This window comes from Oncorhynchus clarkii, chromosome 5 (genome assembly GCF_045791955.1).
Source record: "Oncorhynchus clarkii lewisi isolate Uvic-CL-2024 chromosome 5, UVic_Ocla_1.0, whole genome shotgun sequence".
Classification (NCBI taxonomy): domain Eukaryota; kingdom Metazoa; phylum Chordata; class Actinopteri; order Salmoniformes; family Salmonidae; genus Oncorhynchus; species Oncorhynchus clarkii.
The window spans coordinates 86,406,539-86,422,947 of record NC_092151.1 but is presented as its reverse complement, the minus strand read 5'-3'; the positions used below and the strand labels follow the sequence as shown (position 1 = coordinate 86,422,947).

General features: G+C 46.8%; 1 protein-coding gene across 1 annotated transcript in view; it reads right to left on the bottom strand.

Annotated features, from left to right (window-relative positions):
• Positions 1 to 1,325: 1,325 nt before the first annotated feature.
• The window catches only part of LOC139409497 (phosphatidylinositol 3-kinase regulatory subunit gamma-like), a 307,517-nt gene continuing 292,433 nt past the window's right edge, over positions 1,326 to 16,409 (bottom strand). The window contains exons 8-15 of the mRNA XM_071154732.1: positions 15,818 to 15,916; positions 13,392 to 13,572; positions 11,488 to 11,613; positions 10,698 to 10,840; positions 9,830 to 10,006; positions 6,742 to 6,816; positions 4,431 to 4,604; positions 1,326 to 3,238 (exon numbers count right to left, since the gene is read on the bottom strand). Coding sequence (XP_071010833.1) covers positions 3,025 to 3,238; positions 4,431 to 4,604; positions 6,742 to 6,816; positions 9,830 to 10,006; positions 10,698 to 10,840; positions 11,488 to 11,613; positions 13,392 to 13,572; positions 15,818 to 15,916 — 1,189 coding nt within the window. The 3' untranslated portion in view covers positions 1,326 to 3,024. The remainder of the gene's footprint in view (positions 3,239 to 4,430; positions 4,605 to 6,741; positions 6,817 to 9,829; positions 10,007 to 10,697; positions 10,841 to 11,487; positions 11,614 to 13,391; positions 13,573 to 15,817; positions 15,917 to 16,409) is intronic.

Sequence of the window (16,409 nt, the reverse complement as noted above, 5' to 3'; positions counted from 1 at the left end):
TTAGTTTGACCCTTTCACTGTACTAGTTTACATTAGTTTGACCCTTTCACTATACTAGTTTACATTAGTTTGACCCTTTCACTGTACTAGTTTACATTAGTTTGACCCTTTCACTATACTAGTTTACATTAGTTTGACCCTTTCACTATACTGGTTTACATTGGTTTGACCCTTTCACTATACTAGTTTACATTAGTTTGACCCTTTCACTGTACTAGTTTCCATTAGTTTGACCCTTTCACTGTACTAGTTTACATTAGTTTGACCCCTTCACTATACTGGTTTACATTGGTTTGACCCTTTCACTATACTGGTTTACATTGGTTTGACCCCTTCACTATACTGGTTTACATTGGTTTGACCCTTTCACTATACTAGTTTACATTAGTTTGACCCTTCCACTGTACTGGTTTACATTAGTTTGACCCCTTCACTATACTGGTTTACATTGGTTTGAGCCCTTCACCATACGCTCTTAGAAAAAAAGGTTTTTTCGGCTGTCCTCATAGGATAAGCCATTTTAGGTTCAAGGTAGATCCCTTTTGCTTCCAGCTAGAACCCTTTTGGGTAAAACACTCTGTGGAAAGTGTTCTACATGGAACCCAAAATGGTTCTACCTGGAACCAAACAGGGTCCTTCAAAGTGTTCTCTTATGAGGAAAACCGAAGAACCCTTTTAGGTTCTAGATAGCATCTTTCTTTTTAAGAGTGTACTGGTTCTCACTGGTGTGACCCCTTCACCATACTGGTTTCCACTGGTAGTTTAGTAGAGACCTTGCAGACGATAGACAGGTGCAGTCTGACTTTGTAACGAGTGTGTTTTCAAAATGTGACAAGAACTACTTATTTGAATAAACATTTTTATGTGTAACTATCTGTTTGATCAAATTTGGTAGTGGGCCTTACCACACTCACAGTGTTGATGCCGGGGTGGTGTCTTTACCCCAATAGAGCATGGTAAGGGGCAGAAATTTGGAGGGGGCTTGCTCCTCATAGTTGTAAACAAGGGCTGAGCTTGTCCCATTTACAACAGCTGTCTTAGTGACCCTGAGAACAAAATCAACCCTCTGCTGCAGCACTACCCTCTCCTGTCAACAAGGCCTTCAAATAGGGCCTGAGGTTAACACAGTCAGAGAGGGGACAACTGTCTGGGAGAGACAGGACCCCCCACACGTGACCATTGTCTGTCTGAGAGATGGCTCATTGGATAGGCAGCAAGGAGAGCCAACGGTAAAACAGTAGACAAACAACAACAGCCAATCAGAATAGAAAGTTTCATATCAGGAAGTAGAGGTGACTGAATATACTGGAAATTGCAGATTGTGGTTTTGTTTGTCATTTTGTTCATGTTTATTGTACAATGTTATAATGGTTTTCTTTTTATTTCTTTTTTGAAATGTTTCCACTGGTTATAAAGTCAAGCACCGAGTATGAGGTTTGAGTGAAACACATAAAAAAAAAAATATATATATATTTTTGTAGGTTGTTGAAATAATTCGCTCTTCAAAAGCTTCACTGTGCACTTTGATGATCTGTCCTGTGAGTCTGTCTGGGAGCTGGGTTCATTCAGCTCTCCGGGTGACTGCTAACCTACATAATCATAACGCAATGTTGGATTAATCGTCATCATCATCATCACGTAAAGCATGTGTCGTCAGCTTGGAACCCCTCAGCCCCCTACCTGCTCTCAGATCAAAGCTTATTGTCTCAAAGGTTCTGTAACCAAAACAACAAGTCCCTGTTTGTTTTAAACAGACTTTAGCACATACATACAACTTCTTGTTTTAAAACCACACATAAAATGTCTTTCAGCTTCTAAGGTTGTTTGTTTCTGGTGTCAGACCGTACGGTGCGTCCTTGCCTGGGCTCTCCTCTTAGATAAGTGCTTCTAACTCGACGTGACCGGAATCCAGACGGTCAAACCCATCGACCAACTCAGTCTGTGCGTACCATTTGGTTTAATCCAAACCTTTCAGTATAGTGGACGAACACTGGCCCAAAACTCTGCTGTATCTGTGGTATCAAACAAAGCAAGCTCTCTAATTTCTCTTCTCCGTTCATACAGACTAAGAAAAACACAATGGTGGACTTTTCTCTCCTCATGCCAACTTTGGTCTCTGTACGGACTGTAACATCGTGATTGTAACGTTACCATAACGTACAATGTGTCAAAGGAAATAGGATCCAGCCAAGCAAGAAAACAAACTCACTCTCCATCTCTGCTTAATATAAAACCTTTTTTCTTTTAAGACGACAAAACCTTTTTTTAACTCCCGTATGTGGCCCCTTTCGACTCTTCCCTCCCTTCCACTGTCTGCTTCCATCATCCTCCCCTCCCCTCTCCTCCCCTACCCTCCCCTCCCCTCCCCAACCCTTCAGCAGCAGTCTATGGAGAAACACTCTGAACAACTGTCCTTCATTTGTTATGCTACATTATTTTTGCTTCTCATACGGAGAGGGACAGAGAACACTCGACATCATCATCTCTTGCATTTAGCAAATAAGCAGTAAACTAAATGAATTGTCCAAATGAAAAAAAATTCAGATAACAAACTCTGCAAAAAAAAGTAAAAGGAATGAAATAAAATAATAATTTGGGCAAACAGACGGACGACGGGAAACAAAGCCTCAGAATGGAGTGTTTTCATGATGCTGTTTTTCTGTAAAAGAGTCCCGGCTGGAGTTTAGGTCACCTGAAACTCGGCTCTTCTCCTTTCCTTACGTTTTTTCACATTCACAAACATTTAAAACTTCCTTGTGCAAATCAAGCAGTCTTTACAAAGAATGCCCTCCAATTGTTCTAGTAAAAATATATATAACTCCAAGGTGGCTGACGTGTGTTGCAGCAAGTGTTTATGTTGCTTTTTTCCCCTCTCTCAGGTGTTTTTCTCAGGTTCTGGGTACTAGTTTGGATTATGAGGCTGACCCCTGTACCCCCCCAACCCCATCCCCCTGTCCCCTCATCCCTCCTGGGGCTGGGTAGGTAGGGTGGGTAGTCTGTTGGGGTTCTGGGCGGGGGGGGGGCTCATCTCCGTGGGGAAGGGCCGGAGGAGGAGGGCATCTGTGTGTAGACCGGGTAGGCCAGGCAGACGTTGAGGGAGTCGTTGTGCTGGACCAGGGAGGTCTGGTGGTAGTGCAGGACTAGGTCTTTCAGAGAGCTGTAAAGGTTGTAAGGTTCAGCGAAGCCGTAGCCCTTCGGTGTGCTGAAAATCACACAGTGCTTCACCTCACCCTCCACACTGCAGAGACGACAGAGAGGAAGACAGAGAGGAGGTGTTAGTACTAGTCTAACTGAAAACAGAGCAGTTGGACATGGACACCTGCTTATATAACAGCACTTTTTCACACACTCACATAACATTATTGAACTACCACAACTTAAAAACAATTACCATGGTACATCATCAGTACAGAGACTCATTCACTAGTAAATATTGAGTCACTTACACTACGGAGCATGCATAGCCAGTATAGACTTCAGTACTTACACTACGGAGCATGCATAGCCAGTATAGACTTCAGTACTTACACTACGGAGCATGCATAGCCAGTATAGACTTCAGTACTTACACTACGGAGCATGCATAGCCAGTATAGACTTCAGTACTTACACTACGGAGCATGCATAGCCAGTATAGACTTCAGTACTTACACTATGGAGCATACATAGCTAGTATAGACTTCAGTACTTACACTACGGAGCATGCATAGCTAGCATAGACTTCAGTACTTACACTACAGAGCATACATAGCTAGTATAGACTTCAGTACTTACACTACAGAGCATGCATAGCCAGTATAGACTTCAGTACTTACACTATGGAGCATACATAGCTAGTATAGACTTCATTACTTACACTACAGAGCATGCATAGCTAGTATAGACTTCAGTACTTACACTACAGAGCATACATAGCTAGTGTAGACTTCAGTACTTACACTACGGAGCATGCATAGCTAGTGTAGAATTCAGTACTTACACTACGGAGTATGCATAGCTAGTATAGACTTCATTACTTACACTACAGAGCATGCATAGCTAGTATAGACTTCAGTACTTACACTACAGAGCATGCATAGCCAGTATAGACTTCAGTACTTACACTACAGAGCATGCATAGCTAGTATAGACTTCAGTACTTACACTACAGAGCATGCATAGCTAGTATAGACTTCAGTACTTACACTACAGAGCATACATAGCTAGTATAGACTTCAGTACTTACACTACAGAGCATGCATAGCCAGTATAGACTTCAGTACTTACACTACAGAGCATGCATAGCTAGTATAGACTTCAGTACTTACACTACAGAGCATGCATAGCTAGTATAGACTTCAGTACTTACAATACGGAGCATGCATAGCTAGTATAGACTTCAGTACTTACACTACAGAGCATGCATAGCTAGTATAGACTTCAGTACTTACACTACAGAGCATGCATAGCAGCCTTTCTTGCTACTCTCTCTAATGAGGAAAGCTCCGTCAGGTTTGCCCAGTAGGAGGTCTTCAGACTGGGTTCTGTTCAGGTCTCCTACAAACCAGGTCTTTTCATCATAGTGTGGCAGGTTGTCATCCTCCTCTGTACTGACAAAGTACCCTCTACAAACACAGGAGACAGGGGAAAGAGACAAGCATAGGGTTTAGCAGGGATTCATTTAATTGATGGATTTATGATGTAGCCAAAATATCAAATGAGAATGATTGCCTCAGATTTACGGGGCATTCAGAAAGTATTCAGACCCCTTGACTTTTTCCACATTTTGTTACGTTGCAGCCTTATTCTAAAATGTATTAAATACACTGTTTTCCTAAGCAATCTACACACAACACCCAATAATGACAAAGAGAAAACAGGTTTTTAGATTTTTGTTGCCAATTTATAAAAAATAAAAATCTGAAATAGTTATTTATATAAGTATTCAGACCCTTTGCAATGAGACTCGAAATTGAGCTCAGGTGCATCCTGTTTTCATGATCATCCTTGAGATGTTTCTACATCTAGACTGGAGTCCACCTGTGGTAAATTTAATTGATTGAACATGACTTGGAAAGGCACACACCTGTCTACATAAGGTCACACAGTTGACAATGCATGTCAGAGCAAAAACCAAGCCATGAGGTTGAAGGAATTGTCCGTAGAGCTCCGAGACAGGACTGTGTCAAGGCACAATTCTGGGGAAGGGTGCCAAAAAATTTCTGCAGCATTGAAGGTCCCCAATAACACAGTGGCCTCCATCATTCTAAAATGGAAGAGGTTTGGAACCACGAAGACTCTTCCTAGAGCTGGCCGCCCGGCTAAACTGAGCAATCAGGGGGAGAAGGGCATTGGTCAGGGAGGTGACCAAGAACTCGATGGTCACTCTGACAGAGTTCTAGAGTTCTACTGTGGAGATGGGAGAACCTTCCAGATGGACAACCATCACTGCAGCACTCCACTAATCAGGCCTTTATGGTAGAGTGGCCAGACGGACGGCACTCCTCAGTAAAAGGCACATGACAGCCCGCTTGGAGTTTGGCAAAAGATACCTAAAGACTCTAAGACCATGAGAAACAAGATTCTCTGGTTTGATGAAACCAAGATTGAACTCCTTGGCCTGAATGCCAAGCGTCACGTCTGGAGGAAACATGGCACCATCCCTACGGTGAAGCATGGTGGTGGCAGCATCATGCTGTGGGGATGTTTTTCAGCGGCAGGGACTGGGACACTAGTCAGGATCGAGGGAAAGATGAATGGAGCAAAGTACAGAGATATCCTTGATGATAACCTGCTCCAGAGCGCTCAGGACCTCAGAAGGTTCACCATCCAACAGGACAACAACCCTAAGCACACAGCCAAGACAACTCAGGAGTGGCTTCTGGGACAAGTCTCTTAATGTCCTTGAGTGGACCAGCTAGAGCCCAGACTTGAACCCGATCGGTCTCTGGAGAGACCTGAAAATAGCTGTGCAGCAATGCTCCCCATCCAACCTGACAGAGCTTGAGAGGATCTGCAGAGAAGAATGGGAGAAACCCCCCAAATACAGGTGTGCCAAGCTTGTAGCATCATACCCAAGACTAGAGGCTGTAATCACTGACAAAGGTGCTTCAAAATGATACATTTGCAAAAAAATCTAAAAACCTGTTTTTGCTTTGTGCTTATGGGTTATTGTGTGTTGATTGATGAGGGGAAAAAATATTTAATACATTTTAGAATAACACTGTAACGTAACAAAATGTGGAAAATGTCAAGGGGTCTGAATGCACTGTACATTCCTCCAACATGAGTATAGTGAAAAGATGACTATTGTGAATGAGCAACGCCAATGTGCAGTATATTGCTACAGTATGTCTACATTAGAGAAAGAATGAGCCTTGCAGTGGGAGGCTGTGAGGTTGGGGGGCTGTGAGATTGGGGGGCTGGGAGTCTGTGAACCTGGGAGGCTGTGAAGCTGGTGGACTGTGAAGCTGGTGGGCTGTGAAGCCTTGAGGCGGTGAGGCGGTGAAGCTCGGAGGCCATGAGGCTGGGGGGCCGTGAGAACTGGGAGACCATGAGGTTGGGAGGCCGTGAGGCTGGAAAGCTGTGAGTCTGGGGGACTGTAAAGCTGGGAGGCTGTGAAGCTGGGGGACTGAGAGGCCTTGAGGCGGTGAAGCTGGGGGGCCGTGAAGCTCGGAGGCTGTGAGGTTGGGGGGCTATGAGGATGTGAAGCTGGGAGGCCGCGAGGCTGGGAGGCCGTGAGGCTGGGCTCTGAACACTTACTCATCTGTGTTCTCGTTCTTGATCCCCAGCCACTCATTAATTCGTTTCTGACGCACTCCTTTGTGATTGAGCCAGCTGCAGAGAGAGAGAGAAAGAGAGAGACAGACAAAGAGAGGAGAGAGAGATAATGAAAAGAGGAGAAATTACTAAAAAAACGTTTGAGTTACAGCCCTTCTTTCGTTATGCACGTCATTCCTCCATTTAACCGAACAGATGACAAAGCGTATTTAATTAGTAGCACTCCCACAACCCTTCTGAAGAAATCTATGTATAGAAACGAGGCAGGCCTGGTAATGCTAGGTAATGCTATTGCAGGATTCCTAGAACCCATGGCCTTTCTATCCCCAGGCAGCCCAGGGACTTCCCAACAGAGAGTCTGCTGTAGCTAAGAGGAAGCACAAGCTTAATATGGCAGCTCTCCAGTTAACCCCGTAGGAGCTCCAGGTAAGCTGTCTGGGTTACTTACACAACGTACTGGTCCCTACTACAGCCTTACAGCGTGTTAACTCTTTACTCCATCCTAGACTACTTACACAAGGTACTGGTGTTACTCTATGTTAACTCTTTCCTGTCTGAGTAACTTACACCAGGTACTGGCCTCTCTAACCCGCTCACATTTACTCTGTACCCCCCTGTTTATAGCCTCCACATTGACTCTGTACCGGTACCCCCTGTTAATAGCCTCCACATTGACTCTGTACCGTAACACCATGTATATAGCCTCCATATTGACTCTGTACCGGTACCCCCTGTTTATAGCCTCCACATTGACTCTGTACCGTAACACCCTGTATTTAGCCTCCACATTGACTCTGTACCGTAACACCCTGTATACAGCCTCCACATTGACTCTGTACCGTAACACCCTGTATACAGCCTCCACATTGACTCTGTACCGTAACACCCTGTATATAGCCTCCACGTTGACTCTGTACCGTAACACCCTGTATATAGCCTCCACATTGACTCTGTACCGTAACACCCTGTATATAGCCTCCACATTGACTCTGTACCGTAACACCCTGTATATAGCCTCCACGTTAATTCTGCACCGTAACACCCTGTATATAGCCTCCACATTGACTCTGTACCGTAACACCCTGTATATAGCCTCCACATTGACTCTGTACCGGTACCCCCTGTATATAGCCTCCACATTGACTCTGTACCGGTACCCCCTGTATATAGCCTCCACATTGACTCTGTACCGGTACCCCCTGTATATAACCTCCACATTGATTCTGTACCGGTACCCCCTGTATATAGCCTCCACATTGACTCTGTACCGGTACCCCCTGTATATAGCCTCCACATTGACTCTGTACCGGTACCCCCTGTATATAGCCTCCACATTGACTCTGTACCGGTACCCCCTGTATATAGCCTCCACATTGACTCTGTACCGGTACCCCCTGTATATAGCCTCCACATTGACTCTGTACCGGTACCCCCTGTATATAGCCTCCACATTGATTCTGTACCGTAACACCCTGTATATAGTCTCCACATTGACTCTGTACCGGTACCCCCTGTATATAGCCTCCACATTGACTCTGTACCGGTACCCTCTGTATATAGCCTCCACATTGACTCTGTACTGTAACACCCTGTATATAACCTCCACATTGACTCTGTACTGTAACACCCTGTATATAGCCTCCACATTGACTCTGTACCGGTACCCCCTGTATATAGCCTCCACATTGACTCTTTTCCGGTACTCCCTGTATATAGCCTCCACATTGACTCTGTACCGGTACTCCCTGTATATAGCCTCCACATTGACTCTGTACCGGTACCCTCTGTATATAGCCTCCACATTGACTCTGTACCGTAACACCCTGTATATAGCCTCCACATTGACTCTGTACCGTAACACCCTGTATATAGCCTCCACATTGACTCTGTACCGGTACCCTCTGTATATAGCCTCCACATTGACTCTGTACCGTAACACCCTGTATATAGCCTCCACATTGACTCTGTACCGTAACACCCTGTATATAGCCTCCACATTGACTCTGTACCGGTACCCTCTGTATATAGCCTCCACATTGACTCTGTACCGGTACCCTCTGTATATAGCCTCCACATTGACTCTGTACCGGTACCCTCTGTATATAGCCTCCACATTGACTCTGTACCGGTACCCTCTGTATATAGCCTCCACATTGACTCTGTACCGGTACTCCCTGTATATAGCCTCCACATTGACTCTGTACCGGTACTCCCTGTATATAGCCTCCACATTGACTCTGTACCGGTACCCCCTGTATATAGCCTCCACATTGACTCTGTACCGGTACCCCCTGTATATAGCCTCCACATTGACTCTGTACCGGTACCCCCTGTATATAGCCTCCACATTGACTCTGTACCGGTACCCCCTGTATATAGCCTCCACATTGACTCTGTACCGGTACTCCCTGTATATAGCCTCCACATTGACTCTGTACCGGTACCCCTGTATATAGCCTCCACATTGACTCTGTACCGGTACCCCCTGTATATAGCCTCCACATTGACTCTGTACCGGTACCCCCTGTATATAGCCTCCACATTGACTTTGTACCGGTACCCCCTGTATTTAGCCTCCACATTGACTCTGTACCGTAACACCCTGTATATAGCATCCACATTGACTCTGTACCGGTACCCCCTGTATATAGCCTCCACATTGACTCTGTACCGTAACACCCTGTATATAGCCTCCACATTGACTCTGTACCGGTACCCCCTGTATACAGCCTCCACATTGACTCTGTACCGGTACCCCCTGTATATAGCCTCCACATTGACTCTGTACCGGTACCCCCTGTATATAGCCTCCACATTGACTCTGTACCGGTACCCCCTGTATAAAGCCTCGCTACTGTTATTTTACTGCTGCTCTTTAATTATTTGTTACTTTTATTTTTTTACTTATCTATTTTTTTACTTAACACTTATTTTTCTTAACCTCATTGTTGGTTAAGGGTTTGTAAGTAAGCGTTTCACTGTAAGGTAAGTTAACCCTTTCCTGTATAGTGTACTTACACAAGGTTCTGGTGTTACTCTATGTTAACTCTTTCCTGTCTGAGTAACTTACACCAGGTACTGGTCCCTGATCTTGCGGAGCTGGATGAGGTCAGGTTTGAGGCTGTTCATCTTCTTGTCCGTCTCTCTGTTGTCCAGCGCCTGAGTCTTCAGGTCCTGCTCCAGACTAATCTTACTGTCGTGGATCTCCCCCAGACGAGACTTTAGCTTCTCATAGTTCATCATGATCCTACAGGACCGAGAAGAGGGAGGAGAGAGGGAAACGAGAGGTGAAGGAGGAGGGGAGGAGGAGGGGAGGAGAGGGGGAGGAGGAGAGTGGGAGAGGAGAGGAGGAGGAGGAAGAGGAGGGGAGGAGGAGGGGAGGAGAAGGAGAGGAGAGGGGGAGGAGAGAGGGAAAGGAGAGGTGGAGGAGGAAGAGGAGGGGAGGAGTAGGGGAGGAGAAGGAGAGGAGAGGGGGAGGAGAAGGGGAGGAGGAGAGTGGGAGAGGAGAGGAGAGGAAGAGGAGGAAGAGGAGAATATGTGGGGGAGAGGGGGAGAGGGGAGGAGGAGAAGGGGAGGAGAAGGGGAGGGGGAGAGCGGGAGGGGAGAGGAGGAGGAAGAAGAGGAGAAGATGTGGGGTAGAGGAGGAGAGGGGAGGAGGAGAGGGGGAGGAGAAGGGGAGGAAGAGAGTGGGAGAGGAGAGGAGGAGGAGGAAGAGGAGAAGATGTGGGGGAGGAGAGGGGGAGGATAGGGGGAGAGGGGAGGAGGATGGGTTAGGATACCGCATATTGTTTGCGTACTACTGTGCTACTACTACCATTATTCATAACTATGTCCATCACCACCACAACATAAGATTCTGTTCAAACCTTAAGGTCAATCCAGACACCACTAATCTGTACACAAACAATACTTTGCCTGACGACAAATAGAGAGCATACCTCTCAATCTCCTTGTCGTTGCCCTCCCGGCGGAAGCGCTCCATGTAGTCCTTGCTGTAGCGTTCCTGTGTGTGACACTGCTCCTCAAAGATCTTGATGGTCTCGTTGAAGGCCTCGATGGCCGTCCTCTTCATCTGAATCTCCTGAGAGGGTTAACATGATATCAGGGCCATCAATCTTCCACTCGTCAGCTCAATAACGCTGCAACTTTCCAATGAATAAAGTATATCTATCGTGTCGATGTATCTGCCTGGCACAGACATAATTACTGCTTTATCATGATTAAAATAGAACATAGTTGGTGGTAGTTACTAGGTCTGTTTTTTGTTTAGTGATGTGAGTGTAGTGAAGTGTGTGGTATGATGTGCTAACAGTGTAGTGTGTGGTATGATGTGCTAACGGTGTAGTGTAGTGTGTGGTATGATGTGCTAACGGTGTAGTGAGGTGTGTGGTATGATGTGCTAACAGTGTAGTGTAGTGTGTGGTATGATGTGCTAACGGTGTAGTGTAGTGTGTGGTATGATGTGCTAACGGTGTAGTGTAGTGTGTGGTATGATGTGCTAACGGTGTAGTGTAGTGTGTGGTATGATGTGCTAACGGTGTAGTGTAGTGTGTGGTATGATGTGCTAACGGTGTAGTGTAGTGTGTGGTATGATGTGCTAACGGTGTAGTGTAGTGTGGTATGATGTGCTAACGGTGTAGTGTAGTGTGTGGTATGATGTGCTAACGGTGTAGTGTAGTGTGTGGTATGATGTGCTAACGGTGTAGTGTAGTGTGCGCTGTACGGTACCTGTGAAGTCTTTGTGTAGTCCTCATAAAGCCGGTCGTACTCCTTGCTCTTCTCTTGGTATTGATTGTGATATTCTTGGAGTTTCTTCCCCACCGCGTCAATGTTGTCCTCTTTCACCAGCTGGTCCTGAGAGAAAGTAAGAGAATGAAAGAAAGAGAGAAAGAGTATTAGAGGGCGATACATTGACATGAAGTGCTGAGAGAGAGAGAGAGAGAGAGAGAGAGAGAGAGAGAGAGAGAGAGAGAGAGAGAGAGAGAGAGACAGAGAGACAGAGAGAGGGAGAGAGAGACGGAGAGACGGAGAGACGGAGAAACGGAGAGACGGAGAGAGAGAGAGAGAGAGAGAGAGAGAGAGAGAGAGAGAGAGAGAGAGAGAGAGAGAGGGAGGAGTACAGGACTGGAGGGAATAACCTGTCTGATTGTGCTTACAGAGGGAGACTTCCTATTGGCCTCATTAATTCAGGACCCATGATGCCTTGCTCTATGTGCTAAGGGGCGGAGCGCTTCGCGCTTTGGAGCGGAGGTCTCTGAGTAATGACTGGCTGAGCACGGGAGCCACGCCAGGAGAGAGAGAACGAGGGAATGAGGGAAAAAAGGAATAAATGCAGGAGCGGCCTTTTAACATGGAGGATGTGTGTCATTATTTAGGCAGCAGTGAGGAGCAGCAGTGAGGAGCAGCAGTGAGGAGCAGCAGTGAGGTGCAGCAGTGAGGTGCAGCAGTGAGGTGCAGCAGTGAGGAGCAGCAGTGAGGAGCAGCAGTGAGGAGCAGTAGTGAGGAGCAGCAGTGAGGTGCAGGAGTGAGGAGCAGCAGTGAGGTGCAGCAGTGAGGTGCAGCAGTGAGGAGCAGCAGTGAGGTGCAGCAGTGAGGTGCAGCAGTGAGGAGCAGCAGTGAGGAGCAGCAGTGAGGAGCAGTAGTGAGGAGCAGCAGTGAGGTGCAGGAGTGAGGAGCAGCAGTGAGGTGCAGCAGTGAGGTGCAGCAGTGAGGAGCAGCAGTGAGGAGCAGCAGTGAGGAGTAGCAGTGAGGTGCAGCAGTGAGGTGCAGCAGTGAGGAGCAGCAGTGAGGAGCAGCAGTGAGGTGCAGCAGTGAGGTGCAGCAGTGAGGTGCAGCAGTGAGGAGCAGCAGTGAGGAGCAGCAGTGAGGTGCAGCAGTGAGGAGCAGCAGTGAGGAGCAGCAGTGAGGAGCAGCAGTGAGGTGCAGGAGTGAGGAGTAGCAGTGAGGTGCAGCAGTGAGGTGCAGCAGTGAGGTGCAGCAGTGAGGAGCAGCAGTGAGGAGCAGCAGTGAGGAGCAGCACAGAGCAGGGCAGGAGAGAGAGAGCAGAATAAACTGGGTAATATCTCACCATGCTGTGTGAATCATGCTGCATGATGGGCAGGAAGGGAACGACCCCCAGAACTATTCAACAGACTTACTGGGGACAGACAGGAGAGGAGGGGCAGGGGAGGAAGAGGAGGAGAGGCGCAAGAGATACAGAGAGAGAGAGGAGGACAGAGAGGAGAAGGACAGAGAGGAGAGTACAGGAAGAGGAGAGGAGCAAGAAGTACAGAGAGAGGAGAGGACAGAGAGAAGGACAGAGAGGAGAGTACAGGAAGATGAGGAGAGGAGCAAGAGGTGCAGAGAGAGAGGAGAGGACAGAGAGAAGGACAGAGAGGAGAGTACAGGAAGAGGAGGAGAGGAGCAAGAGGTGCAGAGAGAGAGAGGAGGACAGAGAGAAGGAGAGAGAGGAGAGTACAGGAAGAGGAGGAGAGGAGCAAGAAGTACAGAGAGATGAGAGGACAGAGAGAAGGACAGAGAGGAGAGTACAGGAAGAGGAGGAGAGGAGCAAGAGGTGCAGAGAGAGAGAGGATGACAGAGAGGAGAAGGACAGTGAGAAGTGGACAGTAGACAGTGTGTAGGCTCGTCCGTACCTGCTGGTAGTGTGAGATGGGGAACATGAGTTTGACGTCTAGCTTGGTGTTGTACTGGGCCAGGGATTCATGTCTATAGTGATTGATCAGCTCCACAACAGAACCAAACGTCAGGGGGTCTGAGAAACCGTACTTCCCATCCCGGTGGTAGATCTTGATTAACTTGTTGTTGCCCCCTTTCCTACACACACACAGAGAGAGAGAGAGAGAGAGAGAGGGAGAGAGAGAGAGAGAGAGAGAGAGAGAGAGAGAGAGAGAGAGAGAGCACTTTGTAGAGGCATTCAGACTCCTATAGATGAGAGTTCACTAGAAATGAACCAGTAATAACTACTTCAGGGGTTGTTACTTGATATAAAAACAACATCCCCCTGTCCAGAAACTCTTGTGAAAGGAGTGAGCCTGGTGTAGTGTGGTAACCTACCTCAGTGTTAGTGTGTAGTGTGGTAACCTACCTCAGTGTTAGTGTGTAGTGTGGTAACCTACCTCAGTGTTAGTGTGTAGTGTGGTAACCTACCTCAGTGTTAGTGTGTAGTGTGGTAACCTACCTCAGTGTTAGTGTGTAGTGTGGTAACCTACCTCAGTGTTAGTGTGTAGTGTGGTAACCTACCTCAGTGTTAGTGTGTAGTGTGGTAACCTACCTCAGTGTTAGTGTGTAGTGTGGTAACCTACCTCAGTGTTAGTGTGTAGTGTGGTAACCTACCTCAGTGTTAGTGTGTAGTGTGGTAACCTACCTCAGTGTTAGTGTGTAGTGTGGTAACCTACCTCAGTGTTAGTGTGTAGTGTGGTAACCTACCTCAGTGTTAGTGTGTAGTGTGGTAACCTACCTCAGTGTTAGTGTGTAGTGTGGTAACCTACCTCAGTGTTAGTGTGTAGTGTGGTAACCTACCTCAGTGTTAGTGTGTAGTGTGGTAACCTACCTCAGTGTTAGTGTGTAGTGTGGTAACCTACCTCAGTGTTAGTGTGTAGTGTGGTAACCTACCTCAGTGTTAGTGTGTAGTGTGGTAACCTACCTCAGTGTTAGTGTGTAGTGTGGTAACCTACCTCAGTGTTAGTGTGTAGTGTGGTAACCTACCTCAGTGTTAGTGTGTAGTGTGGTAACCTACCTCAGTGTTAGTGTGTAGTGTGGTAACCTACCTCAGTGTTAGTGTGTAGTGTGGTAACCTACCTCAGTGTTAGTGTGTAGTGTGGTAACCTACCTCAGTGTTAGTGTGTAGTGTGGTAACCTACCTCAGTGTTAGTGTGTAGTGTGGTAACCTACCTCAGTGTTAGTGTGTAGTGTGGTAACCTACCTCAGTGTTAGTGTGTAGTGTGGTAACCTACCTCAGTGTTAGTGTGTAGTGTGGTAACCTACCTCAGTGTTAGTGTGTAGTGTGGTAACCTACCTCAGTGTTAGTGTGTAGTGTGGTAACCTACCTCAGTGTTAGTGTGTAGTGTGGTAACCTACCTCAGTGTTAGTGTGTAGTGTGGTAACCTACCTCAGTGTTAGTGTGTAGTGTGGTAACCTACCTCAGTGTTAGTGTGTAGTGTGGTAACCTACCTCAGTGTTAGTGTGTAGTGTGGTAACCTACCTCAGTGTTAGTGTGTAGTGTGGTAACCTACCTCAGTGTTAGTGTGTAGTGTGGTAACCTACCTCAGTGTTAGTGTGTAGTGTGGTAACCTACCTCAGTGTTAGTGTGTAGTGTGGTAACCTACCTCAGTGTTAGTGTGTAGTGTGGTAACCTACCTCAGTGTTAGTGTGTAGTGTGGTAACCTACCTCAGTGTTAGTGTGTAGTGTGGTAACCTACCTCAGTGTTAGTGTGCAGTGTGGTAACCTACCTCAGTGTTAGTGTGTAGTGTGGTAACCTACCTCAGTGTTAGTGTGTAGTGTGGTAACCTACCTCAGTGTTAGTGTGTAGTGTGGTAACCTACCTTAGTGTTAGTGTGTAGTGTGGTAACCTACCTCAGTGTTAGTGTGTAGTGTGGTAACCTACCTCAGTGTTAGTGTGCAGTGTGGTAACCTACCTCAGTGTTAGTGTGTAGTGTGGTAACCTACCTCAGTGTTAGTGTGCAGTGTGGTAACCTACCTCAGTGTTAGTGTGTAGTGTGGTAACCTACCTCAGTGTTAGTGTGTAGTGTGGTAACCTACCTCAGTGTTAGTGTGTAGTGTGGTAACCTACCTCAGTGTTAGTGTGTAGTGTTAGTGTGTAGTGTTAGTGTGTAGTGTGGTAACCTACCTCAGTGTTAGTGTGTAGTGTGGTAACCTACCTCAGTGTTAGTGTGTAGTGTGGTAACCTACCTCAGTGTTAGTGTGTAGTGTTGTAACCTACCTCAGTGTTAGTGTGCAGTGTTAGTGTGCAGTGTGGTAACCTACCTTAGTGTTAGTGTGTAGTGTGGTAACCTACCTCAGTGTTAGTGTGTAGTGTTAGTGTGCAGTGTGGTAACCTACCTCAGTGTTAGTGTGTAGTCACCCTGCATTTTGGTGGAGGCGTCCCGAACTAGGAATGTCCCATCAGGCATGTCTCTCAGCTTATCATTCACCTCTTCCCTGGAGAGAGGGATACATGGAGAGAGAGAGAGAGAGAGGGGGGAAGAGAGAGAGAGAAAGAGAGAGAGAGAGAGGGGGGGGTTACACATCTGAATCCAAGGCTAGATGGCTTTAACAAGAAGGGCTGCTACCTTCCCTTTAATTGTGGCAGGTAATTCACACTGTACCCTCCCTCCTCAAACACATTGGTCTCCTTACTACAGGAAAGAAAGACAGACATCGGTGAGTGAGTGTGTGTGAGCATGTGTGTGTGTGTGTGTGTGTGTGTGTGTGTGTGTGAGTTAGTGAGTGTGTGTGAGCATGTGTGTGTGTGTGTGTGTGTGTGTGTGTGTGTGTGTGTGTGTGTGTGTGTGAGTTAGTGAGTGTGTGTGAGCATGTGTGTTAGGGCTGGCTGTGAGCAGAGGCAGTGGCCTGTGTCCCTCCGGTCTGCTGAAACCATCTGGAGAAGGGAGACACGTTGGAATGGTTTACCTCACACACATTCTACATCGCT